Here is a 16,839-nt window from a genome sequence, read left to right as displayed (position 1 = left end):
CCACCTTCATATTTCTCAACAATCTCTTTTTTCAGTTCCATTATGATTCTAGTCATTTTTTTAGTTTTCTGTTGCTTTTCATTTGCCTTTTTGCAATTCATGATTAATAAAAATAATAAAATTTTACTTACAAATTAAAATCAGAAGAAATTTAACAAAGTTATAAACTGTGGCACTGTGAACATCTAGTCTGCTCTAGTATACTGATAGTGCTACTTGTTCATAGATGGCGCGTATAATTGAATTAAGTCGTATACCGAACAAAAGTCGTATACCGAGCAAAATTTGTTTCGTCCAAACAGGACGTATTCCGAATTTGACGTATTCTAAAGCAGACGTATACCGAGGTACCACTGTATTAAGTTACAACTATAATTATTAAATTTACAAACAGATGATGATCTAACTGCCTACCTCTAGTCAAATTGCTTTATATAGTAGACTCATTAATTAAACTCATATAATTCAAATATTCTGGTAGTTCAAACTGGACACTAGTTCCCATCTGATTCTTATTTAAATCAATGTAAAATTCTCTCAGTTATTCAAACTCAATTGTGCTACCTCCTGTTTGTTCAAATTAAGATGCTCTTAATCCATGTTACTAGATAGACATCATCATCCCATTTTTGAAATTTAAGGATCAAATTTAAAACTAATAAATTAATTTAAAGAAACTTAAATTTAAAAATAAATTAATAAATTAAAATGTAAAAATATTTTTGACATTTTTGAATCTTGAAACCATAATAAAAAAAATTAAAAAATCAACATGAAAAAGTAATATTAAATTTTTTTCTTATGTATAAAGTTAAAAATTTTGAAATTTAAAGATTTTTATTAATATAAATATGGCTTCAGAAATTTTTTGAAACTTTATATATATTAAAAATTAATAATTGTTTTTCTATTAAAAATAATTCTGAATTACATAATTATAGTTGGTTTTAAAAGCTTTTCTTGTATACATAAAGTATANTGGCTATCACAGAAGTATATGCCAGTGGTGGAAAAGCACTTTTTTGGTCAAGTGAGACTGTTTTTCTTTGATTTTGTCATCCAGCTGTTGCATCAAATTGATATAAACATGTAATCCAATAACCTAAATTTTAATTAAAGCCAGACAATCTGCCAGATTATTGGGCTATATTAAGGCTAATTTTAATAATTAAATATAAAGTAATTTGACTAGAGGTAGGTAGTTAGGCTTCATCTTTTGATAAATTTAATAATTATAAATAAATATTAAGTTACAACTATAATTATTAAATTTACAAACAGATGATGATCTAACTGCCTACCTCTAGTCAAATTGCTTTATATAGTAGACTCATTAATTAAACTCATATAATTCAAATATTCTGGTAGTTCAAACTGGACACTAGTTCCCATCTGATTCTTATTTAAATCAATGTAAAATTCTCTCAGTTATTCAAACTCAATTGTGCTACCTCCTGTTTGTTCAAATTAAGATGCTCTTAATCCATGTTACTAGATAGACATCATCATCCCATTTTTGAAATTTAAGGATCAAATTTAAAACTAATAAATTAATTTAAAGAAACTTAAATTTAAAAATAAATTAATAAATTAAAATGTAAAAATATTTTTGACATTTTTGAATCTTGAAACCATAATAAAAAAAATTAAAAAATCAACATGAAAAAGTAATATTAAATTTTTTTCTTATGTATAAAGTTAAAAATTTTGAAATTTAAAGATTTTTATTAATATAAATATGGCTTCAGAAATTTTTTGAAACTTTATATATATTAAAAATTAATAATTGTTTTTCTATTAAAAATAATTCTGAATTACATAATTATAGTTGGTTTTAAAAGCTTTTCTTGTATACATAAAGTATAAAATTTTTTTCTGATCATAAATTTTCTAATATGTTGTTGTATTTGATTGAACATTAATATATATGATTTTGTATATCCAACTATTTCAACATTTACTTTTTATTTTATTAAATAGCTTCTTTACAAATTGTGGATGCTCAAGAAGAAGATCAAGGCAGCTATGAATGTGTTGGAGAAAATATTGCTGGTACAGCTTTTTCAAATATGGCAACTCTTTATGTTAGAGGTATAGATTTTATTTTTATATAAAGTATTTTAATAATTATATTAAGTATTAATTAAGTATTTTAATAGTGTATTACATTAAATTTAATTTTATAAGAATTTAAATTTTTTTTATTTGCTTGGATACTTTATTATTTTCAAAGTGAATAAAAAAATTTTATTTTGTTTATCTTTTTATACTTTTACTGATAAAATTTTTAGAATAGTATTGAGAATTTCAAAAGTAGAAGAAAACTAAAAATTATGTTAATAAATTTAATATAAATTATACTTGTGAAAACAGTTAAAATATTTTGTTAAAGAATTCTACTGTCTGTCGTATTTTATAATTTTTTCAAATAATAATTTTCTTGGACAATATTTTTAGTAGTCAAAAGATATTGTTTCTTAAAATGATCGTTGAAGTGATATCATCTTCATTATTAATTATTTTTCAAGTAACTAATAATTCTTTGTTGTTTACTTATCATCACCTATTACATTTAATTTTTTTTTCCTATTTGCAATTGTTAGAATTGTTATTTACTTTTAAATTTTATTTAATCAAAGTGATATTTTTTTTGTTAATGAAAAAAATTATGTTATTCTAAAACATACTTTTATTTAATGCAAATACAATAAAATCTTCTGTTAACAATATTCATTTAGCCAATTCATTGGATTAACTGAATTTTTCCATAAATAAATCATAAAGGATGAAAGAGAACGAAATGGTTGGGATGATAGATGCTTCATTAATGAAGATGATACATGAATACAGTTTGCAGAAAATTTCGGCTTGTATTAAAAACTAAAAATTTCTCAGTATTTTAAGTTATGTTTATTTCTTCATTATAATATTCTAATTTAAACAATTTTTTTAATTACTTAAAGTAAAATTTGTCCAAAATGAAACCTTAATAAAACAGAAACCTGCCTAAATGGGAAAAATTCTTTGGAACACAACTATATTCTGTGTTAAAAAAAAACATTTAAAACAAATCTACCAAACTGGAAAAAATATTCAGTACTGTGCAAGTCTGGTTTAGACAGGTTTTACTGTAATAAATAGCAGATGTTTTTCACATTGATAAGACAGTTTTTACTGTATTTTGTCATATTATTTTAAAGAAATAAGTAGTGACAGAATAAAACATAACACAAATCAACATTTTAAATATTTAAAAGAAAAGAAGTGTTTATAAAAGTGAATGTATGCTATAAAAGTAGTAGTTTCATGTAATTTGGTGAAATATTAAATAATATAGTTCAGTTAATTTTGCTGTACAAAGTTATACTGTGAAATGCTAAAAATAAAGAAATTCTAAGTGAATTTATTAATGCTTTTATTCTAATAAACCTATTTATATAAATTACTTATAATCTCCTATTGAATTCTAAAACAATTTATTACAATTAATAATAATATATCGATAATATACAATTGAAAGTGTAATATTATAAATAAAAAAAATAAGAATGAGTATTAGTGTTTTATTAAATATTGTATAGTTTAATAAAAAAGAATAACTTAAAATTAAAAAAATAAGAAATGAGAGAATAAAAAATTCACATTTTTGTATAGTTAATACTCTATGGAGTTATTTTTAGTCTAAATACTTTTTGTTTTAATTCTAGAAACAGGTATAGTTAGTTGTTTTAAATTACATATACAGTAGAACCTCCATTATCCGGACCTCTATTATCCGGATTTTTGATTATCCAGATTGTTCAAAATAAACAAAAATTTTACAAATTTGCTGATTTGCACTTGGCGAATTACGACACTGTTTATGTACGTGATGGAATGCATAACTTTTTTTGTTTCAACAACGTCTCACCCAGCACAGTGGTCGTAAACTCTTAAATATATTTTACGTAGTAATAAAAATATAACTTGACATACGTATTTATAAATAATTTATATTCAAATTACATCATTTCTATGACCAAGGGCGGCGTAAGGCATGGACGACGTGGGCCACCGCCTATGCCTCGCGGTCCGAAGGGCCTCGCGCCTCGAAGGTTTATGCATTACTTAAAAGCCGCGAACGCGACGAAAAAATTTTACTCGTCATAAAACGATAAATAGTTTGTCAAATTTTTATTCATAAAAATGCAGTTTCAACTGCTTTTTATTTTATAAAATCCGTCTTCTTGCGCCACCAGAGGGCCTTTTAAACAATAGGTAGTCTGTTAGCGTTGGTCAGTAGTAGTCCAAATTCAATACGAACGTTTGTTTCTTGAAAATTTGATCACGATTTAAATACAGTATTTACTTTTAATATTACTGATATGTCATCGAAAAGAAAACGTGTTGTATTATCATTAAAAGACAAATTAAAGTATTTGTTTCGATTATCCGGATTTTTCCTTATCCGGACTACCTTCATCCCCAATTAGTCCGGATAATCGAGGTTCTACTGTATTAATAAAGCTTGTTATTTTTCTAAGGTTAGTGTGAATTAATAAAACTTATATTTTTAGATTATTTCACATAGTGACTTCTAATTTTTTTCACTAGCATTTATTTTTCACAAATCAATGTTTATATTAATTATTGACTGTAACAGACTATAGTAATTTATTGATTTGAGATATTTAAATATTTACTATATAAATAAATTTGATGTTCAGATAAACTTCAACAGTTGTACAAACCATTAATTAGAAGACAAAATTAATTTATTTATGTTTTGTGTTTAGTTTAGTGAACAGTGAGGAAGATGCAGATAGATTGCTTTATCACACAAATCATCTGTGATTAAATGTTAGTGAAAAATAGTAAATGGAGAATAATTTTGAAAAAAGTAAAATTGCAGTTATGCTAAATCATTGCTCGATGTATAGATATCTATTTTATTAGATTTACTATTTACAAATGAAAGATGAGTTTGGAATCGAGTTATCTAAGATTGACTATATCATGATCATTGATGTAAAATCTTATATTGGATAGAGGTTTAACTAGGCTGAAATACATTTCTTTGGTTCTGTATTTCTAAATGCAGTGATAAAGATATAAAATTGTGTGAAAGCAAAAATACGATTTGTCTTGCTTCTAAGCAGAAGTTTTATCATTAATGATTTATGTTTTTCAAAAAGGTGTTTTTGAGAGTTTTAATATAAAATTGTACATGGTCCTGGGATCACAAGAAAAATTATTTATAATTCTATTTAAATACTTTAAGTTAAGAATTTTGCTAGTTTGGTGGTAGTTCTCTTAGTTAAATGATGAATGTACAAAAATCTTGGGTTGCCTCTTGTTGTCCTTTATTTTCAGAAGTTTGTTATTTTTCATTTTTTAGAAAAAAGAATGCTATTTTTGGAAGTTGAGATTAAAGTCTTTGTATGGTATATATTTATTTAAAGAAGAATGTAAATGGTTGTATGTTATCTGTGATTGACAGAAAATTAAATTTACAAATGTGCTAAATTGATGTTTGAAAATTCAAAATTTGTAGTGAATGGTTATAAGTTGTAATAGATGAAACATTCCACAAGTGCTGTGTAGCATAGTCTGTTAAATGATCATTATTTAATGGTAGCTGCCAAATATGTATTGTTCTTGTATCGATTCCCGAAAGTTTTTAAAATATTTTTTTTTTTTAAATATTTTGTTGTTTCTAATATTTTTTTAATTTGGTAAAAATTATAGAATTTTTGCATTTGCATATTTAATAAAATACTCACATAAATCAGAACCATCACTTTAATCTTCATATTTCTAGAAGTTTCAGTTTTGGTTTTATTTTGAAGTAAGATGAAGCAGGATCGGAGGTTGTAAAATTCAAAATATTAGTTTTAGTAGAATTATTAGAAAGCAATATGAGTATTAGAAATCTTGTGAAATGGCACTGTCACAGGAAAATCTTTGTAATTGACCATCAATAAATGAAGAATTCCCAACAACCAACATTGAAAGTGATGAGTTTGCATTTATTGCATCATATGAAAAACAGGATATTACGGGTGGCTTAAAATTTTGTACAGTAGAACCTCGAAAACTCGGCTCTCGATAACCCGGCACTCCGGATAACTCGGCCACACCCTGGCAGGGCAAAAAAATCCTTAGTTAATTAATTTTCATTATAGACAGCTTTATAAAAGTATAAAAGCTCTCNACAGGAAAATTTTTGTAATTGACCATCAATAAATGAAGAATTCCCAACAACCAACATTGAAAGTGATGAGTTTGCATTTATTGCATCATATGAAAAACAGGATATTACGGGTGGCTTAAAATTTTGTACTTACATTTTGAAAAGTTAAATGTTATCAAAGGCCCAGCAAGTGAAACCATATTGATAAAAGCAACAACTTTAGGTGAAAAATTTGCTACAACTATTATTGACATTTTGAAAGAATGGGATTTTGACAAAATAGAAGAATTATTCCTGCTAGAAGAAAACATCCCAGAAAAGGATAACGGAAAAGACATTCTGCACAGTTCCAAATCATCTTCAACAGAAAAATCACTTCCATCTAACTTAGTAGCACTTCATATTCAATTGTGTCAGATAGTGAAGATTATGAGCCAGAATCTAAATATGTTGAAAGCAGAATACATATTGCTTGACACAAAAATTTAAAATTCTGAATTTGATAAGAGAGAAAATGAGCAGTTTCTAAGAAATATTTATGTTTTATATGTTTTTATGATGTATATCATTTGACAAATTGTAAGCCATTATAATAAAGTTTAAAAATTAACAATAAGATGTACAATAAATACACTGTCATTTATTTCTGATTATTTATACAAATATTTTTATTAAATATGCAAATGCAAAAATTCTATAATTTTTACCTAATTAAAAAATATTATAAATAATAATGTATTTAAAATAAAAAAATTAAAAAAAATTTTAAAACTTTCAGGAATTGATACCAGAACAATACTTATTCATCAGCTGCTGTTAATTAATGATGGCCATGTTTTTTTATGCAGTGAGAGTGTAGCAAAAATGATGTCAGAAGCAGCTATCATTACACGTCTCTGCATCATAGTTTAGAAATGCTTTCTGCTCAAGCGAAACATGGACACTGTAATCTATCCTTTAATTCCAGTTACAGCCAAAAGTAGTGCTTTAGTTAAAAAACTATATTTAAATAAAGAGATATAAAGAACTGAGCATTTATCTTTCCAAAAATATGAGCAAAGAGATAGATGTATAATTATATTTAAAATGTAGTATTTTCTTACTCTTTAGATAACTTTCAGTGTCATTTTATAAAATTTAATTCTTGTTAATCTTTCCATAATATTTTTATCAACAGTCACTTCAACTTTTTTATTTTTACAGCATAATATCATATTATACACACAAGCATCCATTTGCTTTACATGTGTAGCGGATGTAAAAACTGCTTTTATCTTTGCTTCAGTGACATCTTGCAGTAAAAATTTAGAAACGGTTTGCTACATTGCAGAGCTGCATAAATAAATGTGGCTGATCATTTAACAGACTATGCTACACGACACTTGTAAAATGTGTCATCTATTACAACTTACAATCATTTGTTACAAATTTCAAATTTTCAAACATCAAAAATTAATATTTGCAAGGTGCATTAGATGAAAATCTCAGACACATATTTGCTCGTTTTCAATGTACCTTTACTGTGTCCAAGCTGATCAAAATCAGTGGGTAGCCAGCTGTGCAAGAGTGACTTACTCAAAAATAAATTCTTAACTAATAAAGATTTTATTGATTGTCAAAGGAAGGTCTTATTCTCTCCCATATACACCTTATACATGTTACACAACATGATTTTTATACTAAATAAATTTTTTTGCAATTTATTGAAGATATACTGGAGTATCTTTGAACAGTGATGTGATCTGAGTATAGGCTGTGAGTAGGATCTGTAACTATTTGAAGGTCAAATTGAAATAAAAATTTAATCATATAGGAAAGGATACTGTGGTAAATTAAAAAGTAAAAAAATATTATAAATAAAAAAAGATTTGGCATTGTTGAGGCTTCAGAAGTATAGTAAGAGAAAATGCCATATAACATTTGTTGAGAAGTTGAAAGTATGTGCATAGGAGAAATTAAATAATGGGAGATTCTAAGATTAAACATGAATTGGTGTAAGTGAAAAACAAATTCATTTCTCTTAATATGAATTCCATAGATTAATGCATTCTATTCTTTCTTATTAATAATTTTCAGAGCAAGAATGAAGTCTGTGAATTTGAATATTTTTTCTGCTATTATAGAAGCTGGATACAGTTATAATGCCACTTCCTGTCAGATCTGTATGTTGAAATTGAATTAAAACCCATTTTGCTTATATTTGAAGTTATATCAAATGAATGGGATTTTTTTCTCATGTTTCAGTAAAAGATGTACAAGTTGTTAAGTCATTAATAAAAATGGGAATAAAAGCAGCTTTCTTTTTGATGAAACATATGTATTGCATAAAGAAATATAGCATTATTCTGAAAAAAATACCAGATTAATACCAGACATCAAAACAGCTTGATGACAAAATAAACAAATAGTGAAATTTTTGTTAATTTGAAATTTAAAAAACAAACAATATAAATTAGTATGACAAATACTTCTGATTGTCTTCAAGTTTTGTCTCAAGATAGAAAAATAAGAATCTTAAATGATTTTTGGTTGCTACTTAAATATATAGATAAAAATATTTCTGTACATATATGGAGTAGAAAATATGGATGGTTGTAGAGATTTTACATCAAGGCAGAATTTATGTAAAATATTCAACATGAGAATATTTATTATATGAGAATAATTTATGTATATTTCAAATTATGTTAATTAAATGAAATTAATGTTACAAATATAGGGCAGTTATTTTATCTAGTTTTGTAAAAATTTTAATAGTAAGTTCATTAACTTGACTAAAGATGTTCTATCATACACAGGGTGTATCAGAATGATGTTTTAAAAATTTGGGGGATTGTAGAGGATGAAATTTTGAATGTTTTGATATTAAGGAACCTATAGCCAGAAATTTGAACTAAAGTGTGTACAGCGATAGGAAGTGCTTGACTTTGGTAGCTACCCTTCTGTCCATTGACGTCATGTTATTGCTGCGGATGGAAGACTGTAAACACACAACTACAGTGGTTTAACTGAGCCTGTGTACAGGACGTGTACTTAGTGCTTGTTGTCCTTCAGGTCACCCCTTGCATCTACTGGTGCTGTGAGTCAAAGTTGGTGGTCGTCACATTGAACATTTACTCTAAAGTAGTGCAGCCACTGATTCAATGTACAGTTTGAATGTACTCTACTGTTTTGTCAATAAAACTTGTAAATACTGTATTCTGCTGTTTCATTCGCTGTTTAATTCAGCATACTGACCACATAGAACATGCAAAGTGCTGTAGAAATGTTATATCACATTTCCAGCTATAGGTTCCTTATATCAAAATGTTCAAAATTTCCTTTACAATCCCCAAATTTTTAAAACGTTATTCTGATACACCCTGTGTAATATGTATATATGTGTATATATATATATATATATATATTAATAAACACTAATAAGCAAAATGTTTTACTACACAGATGATTTGTATTATTGTTTTATTTTATAGACTGACAAGTATAACTTATTTCCCAGTAGGTTTTACTTGAGGTTTTTATCAAATGAAATCATTAACTAAAATGTACTTTATTAATATTATTTATTTATTCATTATTATTTTAAAATTAATATTATTAATGTGTACAACTAATTGTATTGTTTAAATATCTTTTTAGTGCGTCGAGTTCCACCATATTTTTCAATTCCACCTGAGCCCATTTATGAAGTTATGCCTGGGACCAGCTTGAATATCACTTGTGTTGCTGTGGGTTCACCAATGCCCTATGTTAAATGGCGTAAAGGATCTGTAGATATTACACCTGAACATTCTATTCCAATTGGGAAAAATGTTATAATTCTTGAAAATATTAGAGAATCTATCAATTATACTTGTGTTGCTGCTTCAAAATTAGGAAATATTGAACAATTGACACAGATTATAGTTCAAGGTAATTGCTATAATTATTTTTAAAATATTTTATTATTATATTTTATTTATTATTAACTTTATATTTAGCTTTACCCAGACCACCAACTAATGTCAGAATATCTGATGTTACTGCTACTTCTGTCAGACTTTCCTGGTCATATGATATTGGTGTAGAAAATATTCAATATTATGTTATTCAGTATAAACCAAAGCAAGCAAATCAAGAATATAGTGAAATAAGTGGAATTACAACAATGTTCTATACTATTCGTGATCTTACTCCTTACACAGAATATGAATTTTATGTTATTGCAGTAAATGTAATTGGTCGTGGATCGCCCAGTACACCAGTTGTTGTTACTACAGGAGAAACAGGTAGATAGAATTTTAATTTTATTACTTACAGAATTAATCTTATTTGAAATATATTTCTCATATTCTTAATAGTTTTAATTTAACAATAAAGCAATAGATATTATTTTCAATTTTGTGTATGTGGAAATATTTTATTCCATAATTAGTGGGAAGAACAAAAAAAAATATATATATATATATATATACTGTATGATTTAATTAAAATATACTTATTTAATGCTATCAAGAAATAATTAACAGGCCAAGCACGACCAAATATGGCATGGTGACATTTCAGGACTTGTGGAAGCTACCTCTATAAAAAACAGTTGTACCAAAACTCACCACAATGACACTTTTGATGGTACAAGCAATTGCAAAGTTTTTCATGCCATGTTTGGCTCTCAGTATTGCCTTGGCCTGATTGGCCAGATGGCAAATTACACTTTATATAACAATGGGCTTCTGTAAAAAGTTTTACATCACATTGGTCTGGATGAAAAGTGACTCATTGTAAAGCACATTTTAAACATAGATTTTATTGACAGTCCAGGGGAGGTGTTATACTCTCCCATATACATTTTTCATATTATACAACGTGATTTTTTACACAACATGATATCAGCATGGAGAGTGAGTTATAAGTATTTATTATTAAAATTAGTGGTTCCTCCTTCCATTAACAACATTGGTGTTAATATTGCTCTTCTCATTTCTCAAGTTCAGGTCTTTGTGTTTTCTATTAGTCTTTCTTTCTTCCATTCTTGTTCTGAAGGGTTCCTTGAGAGGTCTGATCATTGTATCAGTATCCAGAACTATCCCACTACATATACTTCCTTCCTTCTAATGGAGGAGAGTATGCTCTACTGATGTTTGAGAATGAGTTTAAGCAGGATTCAGAAGGAATCCAAAAATGTTTGTGATGAAGGAATTCAAAAACATTGAAGTTTCATTGCTGGACTGAACTGAAGTTTTTGTGGCATGTTCTTTTTTAATATGAATTTTAGTTTTTGCTTTATTTCAAAAATTTCTCATTTTCAAGTTTAATTTTTCAGTTTTGGTTAATAGTTCTAAAAAATCTGAATTAAGAAACTTAAGAATTAAGAGACTATTTTTTAATAATTTTTTTCATTATAGCATGCTTATAAATTTTTGATTTGTTTTAATTGTTAACAGTAGTCAAGAAAGATTACATCATATCTGTCCCATACTTCTTTATGTCCTGACAATCAAGAAAGAGAAAGTGTGCAATATCTTCCCCCCTTTTTTGCCACTTTCCAATGGTGTATTTTTTTTGCACCAAGATATACAGTCCATAATCTTTTGTTTCCTTTCTTGCTTTGTCAGACAACACTTTTTAATCATCTAAAGTCTGGTACCAAGAAACAGAATCTCAAACCTAAAGTCCTGTTTTGTCCTTGTATTTATAAGCTTTTTCAGCTTTAGACTCCTGTTGGTCCATGAGTCCCACATAGGGATTGCTGATTTGAATATGATTCTGTTCTCTAGGCTGACTTGTGTCCTGCAGACATTAGCCGACTCCTCTACAACTGGCCATATGAAAGGGCCATGATCCTGACAACATTGAAAATAATAGAAATTATCTACAGATAATCATTTACTTAAAATTAGTTTCTTGAATAAAGTTTTCTAGAAAAGTTTTTGTTCAAAATGTTAAGTTTGGTTTGATATCAATATGAATTATGGCAAACTAAATAATTAATAGAAAAAGGTAATATTAAATCAACTGACACAATACCTAGGAACCAGCAAAATTTCATTTACTATTCAAACAAACAATTTCATCCACATTCAGTTGGACAACTTCAGGCTGTAGATGTCCAATTGAATGCAGATGAAAAAATGTTTGTGTGAATAGTAAGTGAAATTTTGCTGGTTTAGAATCTAGGTTTTTGTCAGTTGATTTAGTACATTTTAACCAGCATTCAGCTGTTGTCAAAAGGCAATATGTTATAATTTGATATTTATTAATCAAATGAAATTATCTAAATTTTCTACAAGAAAAGCATGAAAGGACAAATACCATGCTGGGATTTTATAGAATAGAGCAGAATGGATATAAATAAACTTACAAAATAATTTTGAGAACTTTGAAAGAATTTGGTTATTGATTGATTACTATTACAATGCATTTTATTGTTTTTAAAACATAATTAATGGATTTATTAGCAAAATCTCTAAGCAACATATTTGTTAAGAAGGGTCCTTCAGATGTAAAAATCCAACTCAGAACTATTGAATGCTTAATTATGAAGTGAAATGAGTATTAAAAACTTTTCAATTTTGCACTTTTATATACTATATATATATTTTAAAAATTTTTTAAAAATAAATAGCAGCTTATTTAGTACAATATCCACATACTGTATAATAAAAATATAAATACCACTACTTTCATATTATACAGTTTATATCAAAGATTTTGGGTTATTGATGATCATTAGAATAAGATAGATGCACAATTAATACAATAATAATCAACAATTATCAGCCATTATGAATTCCTATGGCATTATACATTAATTAATGCTGTAAGTTGAAAAGTTGAATAATTTAATAATAAAAAGAAAATATCCAGATTTACTTTTTATGTTTAGTTTTATAACAAATATAGATTATATCTATGTAAGATAGTTATATTAAAATAGTATCTCATCTAAAAGCATAATATAAGAATAAATTAAAACAGGTTATGGCTTAACTAGAGAGAGAAATTACCTTATGTACTGTACTTTCCAGCAAATTATTCTTTAATCATACTAACATGGGGTTTTTGAAAAGAGATTCAATTTCAAACAATATTTAAAATTCTGTTAAGTTTAGAAATTTTGAAAAAAACCTGATAACAGTTTATTAATAAAGCCAAAAATGTTAGTTTGATTAAAGAATTAATTTGCTGAAAAAGTACATAAGGTAATTTGTCTCTCTAGTTACCGTCTAGTTCTAGCATACACCAATATCGATAGTTTATGGCTTGCAGTTCACAATTATCAGTATATTAAAATATGTAGAAAAAATTAAAAATTTTAAATATATTTTTATAAATATCACATTAAATACTATATATGTAAAAATAATTATACTAGTAGCTCTATCCCTGTAATATGGTAGACAATTCTAAAAGTTGCAATTCATTTTAAAAGCATTTTCAAGAATCTCTCATATCACTATACAAAGTATTGAAATTTGTAGAAATAGAATTCATAATTTATATATAGAATCATCATGTGAGTGCAATTTATTTGTAATAGTATAATAATTTAAAGTAATGACTTAGAATAAGTAGTAATTAAATATATCATGATTTACAATAATCTGTAATTAATTAAAATGTGTTGTAGATAACATATAACTATAAATAAATTGTTCATTTGAATAATATTAGCATTATCATTATTCATAATTTTAACAAATTAAAATTTATATTTTGCTAATGAACTGGATAATATATCATTTACCTTCTTAATTTTCCACTTTTAAAATAATTTTTAAGTGTTATAAATTATTTTCAGGAATTTCTATTTTGTTTTTTTTTTAATAAAACAATGATTTTTATTTAAAAAATGAATTGAATTTTATTTAAAAAAGGAATCATAACACTTATTTGTAAGTGTTATGATTCATTTTTTAAAAATTAAATCATATTAATGTCACTGTAATGTTAAAATAGTCATTTAAATTGTTTTATTATTTGTTATATTTTCACAGAAATATTTAATAGTAAATTTATTAAATAATGTATTATTATTGTTATCTGATTTTTATATAATTATAGTTTAATTTGAAAAATATTTCATCTGAATAAATTTAACGAAATGCAGCAATATTATGTATTTCATATTTTATATTATTCTATATTTGTATTAAAGTATTAATATTTGAAAGTTTTTATTTCTTTGTTCTCTCTGTGAAAATATATTACTTATAAAAAGTTTTAAAAATTAGATGCACCTTTCATCTGTATAAATACAATTTTCATATTGCACTGTAGCATATTTTTCTTTTTATTTCCATTCCTAGTGGAAACTCCAGGAAGCACCAGTAAGTGTAGTATATCTGTGTTTTTTCATCTATTCTGTTTTGCAAATTTTTTTTTCTCATCTGCATGCTTTAAACTAAGGAATAATATATAATTAANTTCACAAAGTTTACAAAGTTTAGATATAAAAATTAGATGCTGCTTCAAAAGATTAAGTGATTTTAATATGAATATGAAAAATCAACTATATTAATGTGCCAATTAGAAATGCTTTGAATGTAATTTTTTAAGAATTTAAATTTTAAAAAAGATATAACTTAACAAAAATGTGATGTTAGTTAAGAACAAGTAAATAATCATCATCATATAAAATAATACGTTGTAAAAATAAACCTTTAACAAAGTAAAGATAATTGTATAAAAATTATTTCAAATGTTCCAGCTTGAACTTCAGTTCATAATATGACAAAACTATAGCCTTATTCACTCCTTTCCAGCAAACAATTTCAGTCTTGTACTTCTCAAGGAAGTCAAATATTAGAGCAAGACTGAAATTATCTGCTGGAAAGGATTAAATCTGTAGTTTTGTCATATTAGGATAAAAATTATATAATTATTATATAAATTCAGTTATTTTTTTCCTATAAAAATTCAAACAATTTTAGATAATGATATATTCAGTAAAGCATGCAAGTAAACAATGTATTCAGTTAATATTACTATTCAAAACCATTTTGATGCAGCAGATTATTTTTAATGAAATAATGTCTTTGGCTGCTTTTATCAGCCCTCTTCTGGTTCTAACTACAAAACATTAATTAAATGGACTGTTGCAGTATAGAATGTCTTATGGATTGGTTCAGTTCAACATTTGAATATGAAACCATTTGATTTAACATTTATACATACAACAAATTCTGGAGTATAATGACTTCATTCAAGATTAGGAGAAACAATAAAATCATTGAAATTATAAGAGTCAGTTTATTGGCAAAATGTTTTTCTGGACTCAGACTACAAAGATTCCATTTATGGTCTGAAATTTCCATATGGTTTCTTTTGAGCATTTTGGAATACAAATTCTTGATTAAATTCTTGAAATTATTCTTGACTTTAATTCTTGAAAAGATTTTAAACATGTCAAATCAATTGAATTTGTAACAGTAATATAATATATAGTGATAGAATAAATATAAAAATAAATGACCATAGATAACTGATATAAGAAATATAAACAATAATAATAGTAAAGCAAAAAATAAAATAAAACATAAAAGCATAAAATATGCAAAAGAATGAAATAAACTAAAATAACACAATTATAAGAAAACACAACATGCTTAGTAAGTATTTATAGACTCAATTAGAAGTCTGTAAATTTAGTTCAGATCACAACATGGGGAAAGAGCAGAGTATGTTATTAATACAGGCTGAGAAAGTGGAAAGGGCTGCACACAGTGGAGAAACTGAAAGAAGGTATAAAGAATGAAGAAGCTAGGGGAAGGGGAAATAAAGTGAGATAGGAGAGAGGAAAAGGGAGTAACCATAGGGTCTGTGGGACCCATGGGGCATCAGCAACATATTTATTAAAATGTAGACAAAGTACAAAGTTACAAATATAAAATAGTAGAAGGTTATTATAAAATATGTATATTGATGATACCATGAAAATTTACAAACTACAGAGCACAGAATATAGTTGTGTGACAGAAAATATGTGTGTGGACACTGAGTACAATAATGCAAGAGCAACAGAGTAACTCGACAATATTGTAAACAATAATACCAGTGGAGATACAGTAAAATACAGGAGTTACATGTTGGATATGATAATACACGGTGAATAATGTTGGCAGAACAATAGCAGGATGCAGTGTGTAGATTACCCACATAATAGTAGTAAAAATATACAAATAGGTACAAATCCCAGTTACAATAGATGTACCAGTACATATAAGTAAATTAAAACAATAAAATAATGTGCAGAATAATGAACAGAGAACAAATAAACAAAATATCCTGGAATGTAAATAAGAGTCCAGAATTTATGTTATTAAATTAATAGACAGTCATATGTGTTAATGTAAAGTGAGGAAAGTAACTATACCCAGAGATCCAGGTTACCATCTTCCCTTTTTTTGTTTAGGAGAGGGAGGGTAGATGTCTCTATAAAAAGGTCTTCAGCCATTCTAAGAGGGAGAAACCTTGTGTCTAATATGATGATCTCAGCTGTTTGCTATCTGGAGTTGTGTGCTGGTTGGAAAAAAGCTCTTTGGCTAGGGCATTGATATTTTGCCCTTTCTTTAGGCCTTTCTTGAGTTCTTTTATTTTGGTTGCTAATGTGTAGCATGTACTACCCAGAATGAAGACTGTATTATTATTACTTTTATCCATGATCAATACTTTTGTCTTCTTTAGAG

General features: G+C 26.4%; 1 protein-coding gene across 6 annotated transcripts in view; it reads left to right on the top strand.

Moving 5' to 3' along the window:
* LOC111612472 (tyrosine-protein phosphatase Lar-like) overlaps positions 1 to 16,839 on the top strand; it is a 260,256-nt gene that overhangs the window by 162,442 nt on the left and 80,975 nt on the right. For 4 of the 6 annotated variants that reach the window (XM_023353704.1, XM_023353691.1, XM_023353696.1 and 1 more), the window contains 4 exons: positions 1,981 to 2,091; positions 9,812 to 10,084; positions 10,153 to 10,440; positions 14,461 to 14,481. In XM_023353704.1, the coding sequence (XP_023209472.1) occupies positions 1,981 to 2,091; positions 9,812 to 10,084; positions 10,153 to 10,440; positions 14,461 to 14,481 (693 nt within the window). The remainder of the gene's footprint in view (positions 1 to 1,980; positions 2,092 to 9,811; positions 10,085 to 10,152; positions 10,441 to 14,460; positions 14,482 to 16,839) is intronic. The other 2 variants (XM_023353724.1, XM_023353708.1) reach the window with 1 other exon arrangement.

The sequence above is a fragment of the Centruroides sculpturatus genome, unplaced genomic scaffold (genome assembly GCF_000671375.1).
Source record: "Centruroides sculpturatus isolate CEXI.00-Female unplaced genomic scaffold, Cexi_2.0 scaffold3, whole genome shotgun sequence".
Taxonomy (NCBI): Eukaryota; Metazoa; Arthropoda; class Arachnida; order Scorpiones; family Buthidae; genus Centruroides; species Centruroides sculpturatus.
This window is presented reverse-complemented; position numbering and strand designations above follow the sequence as displayed.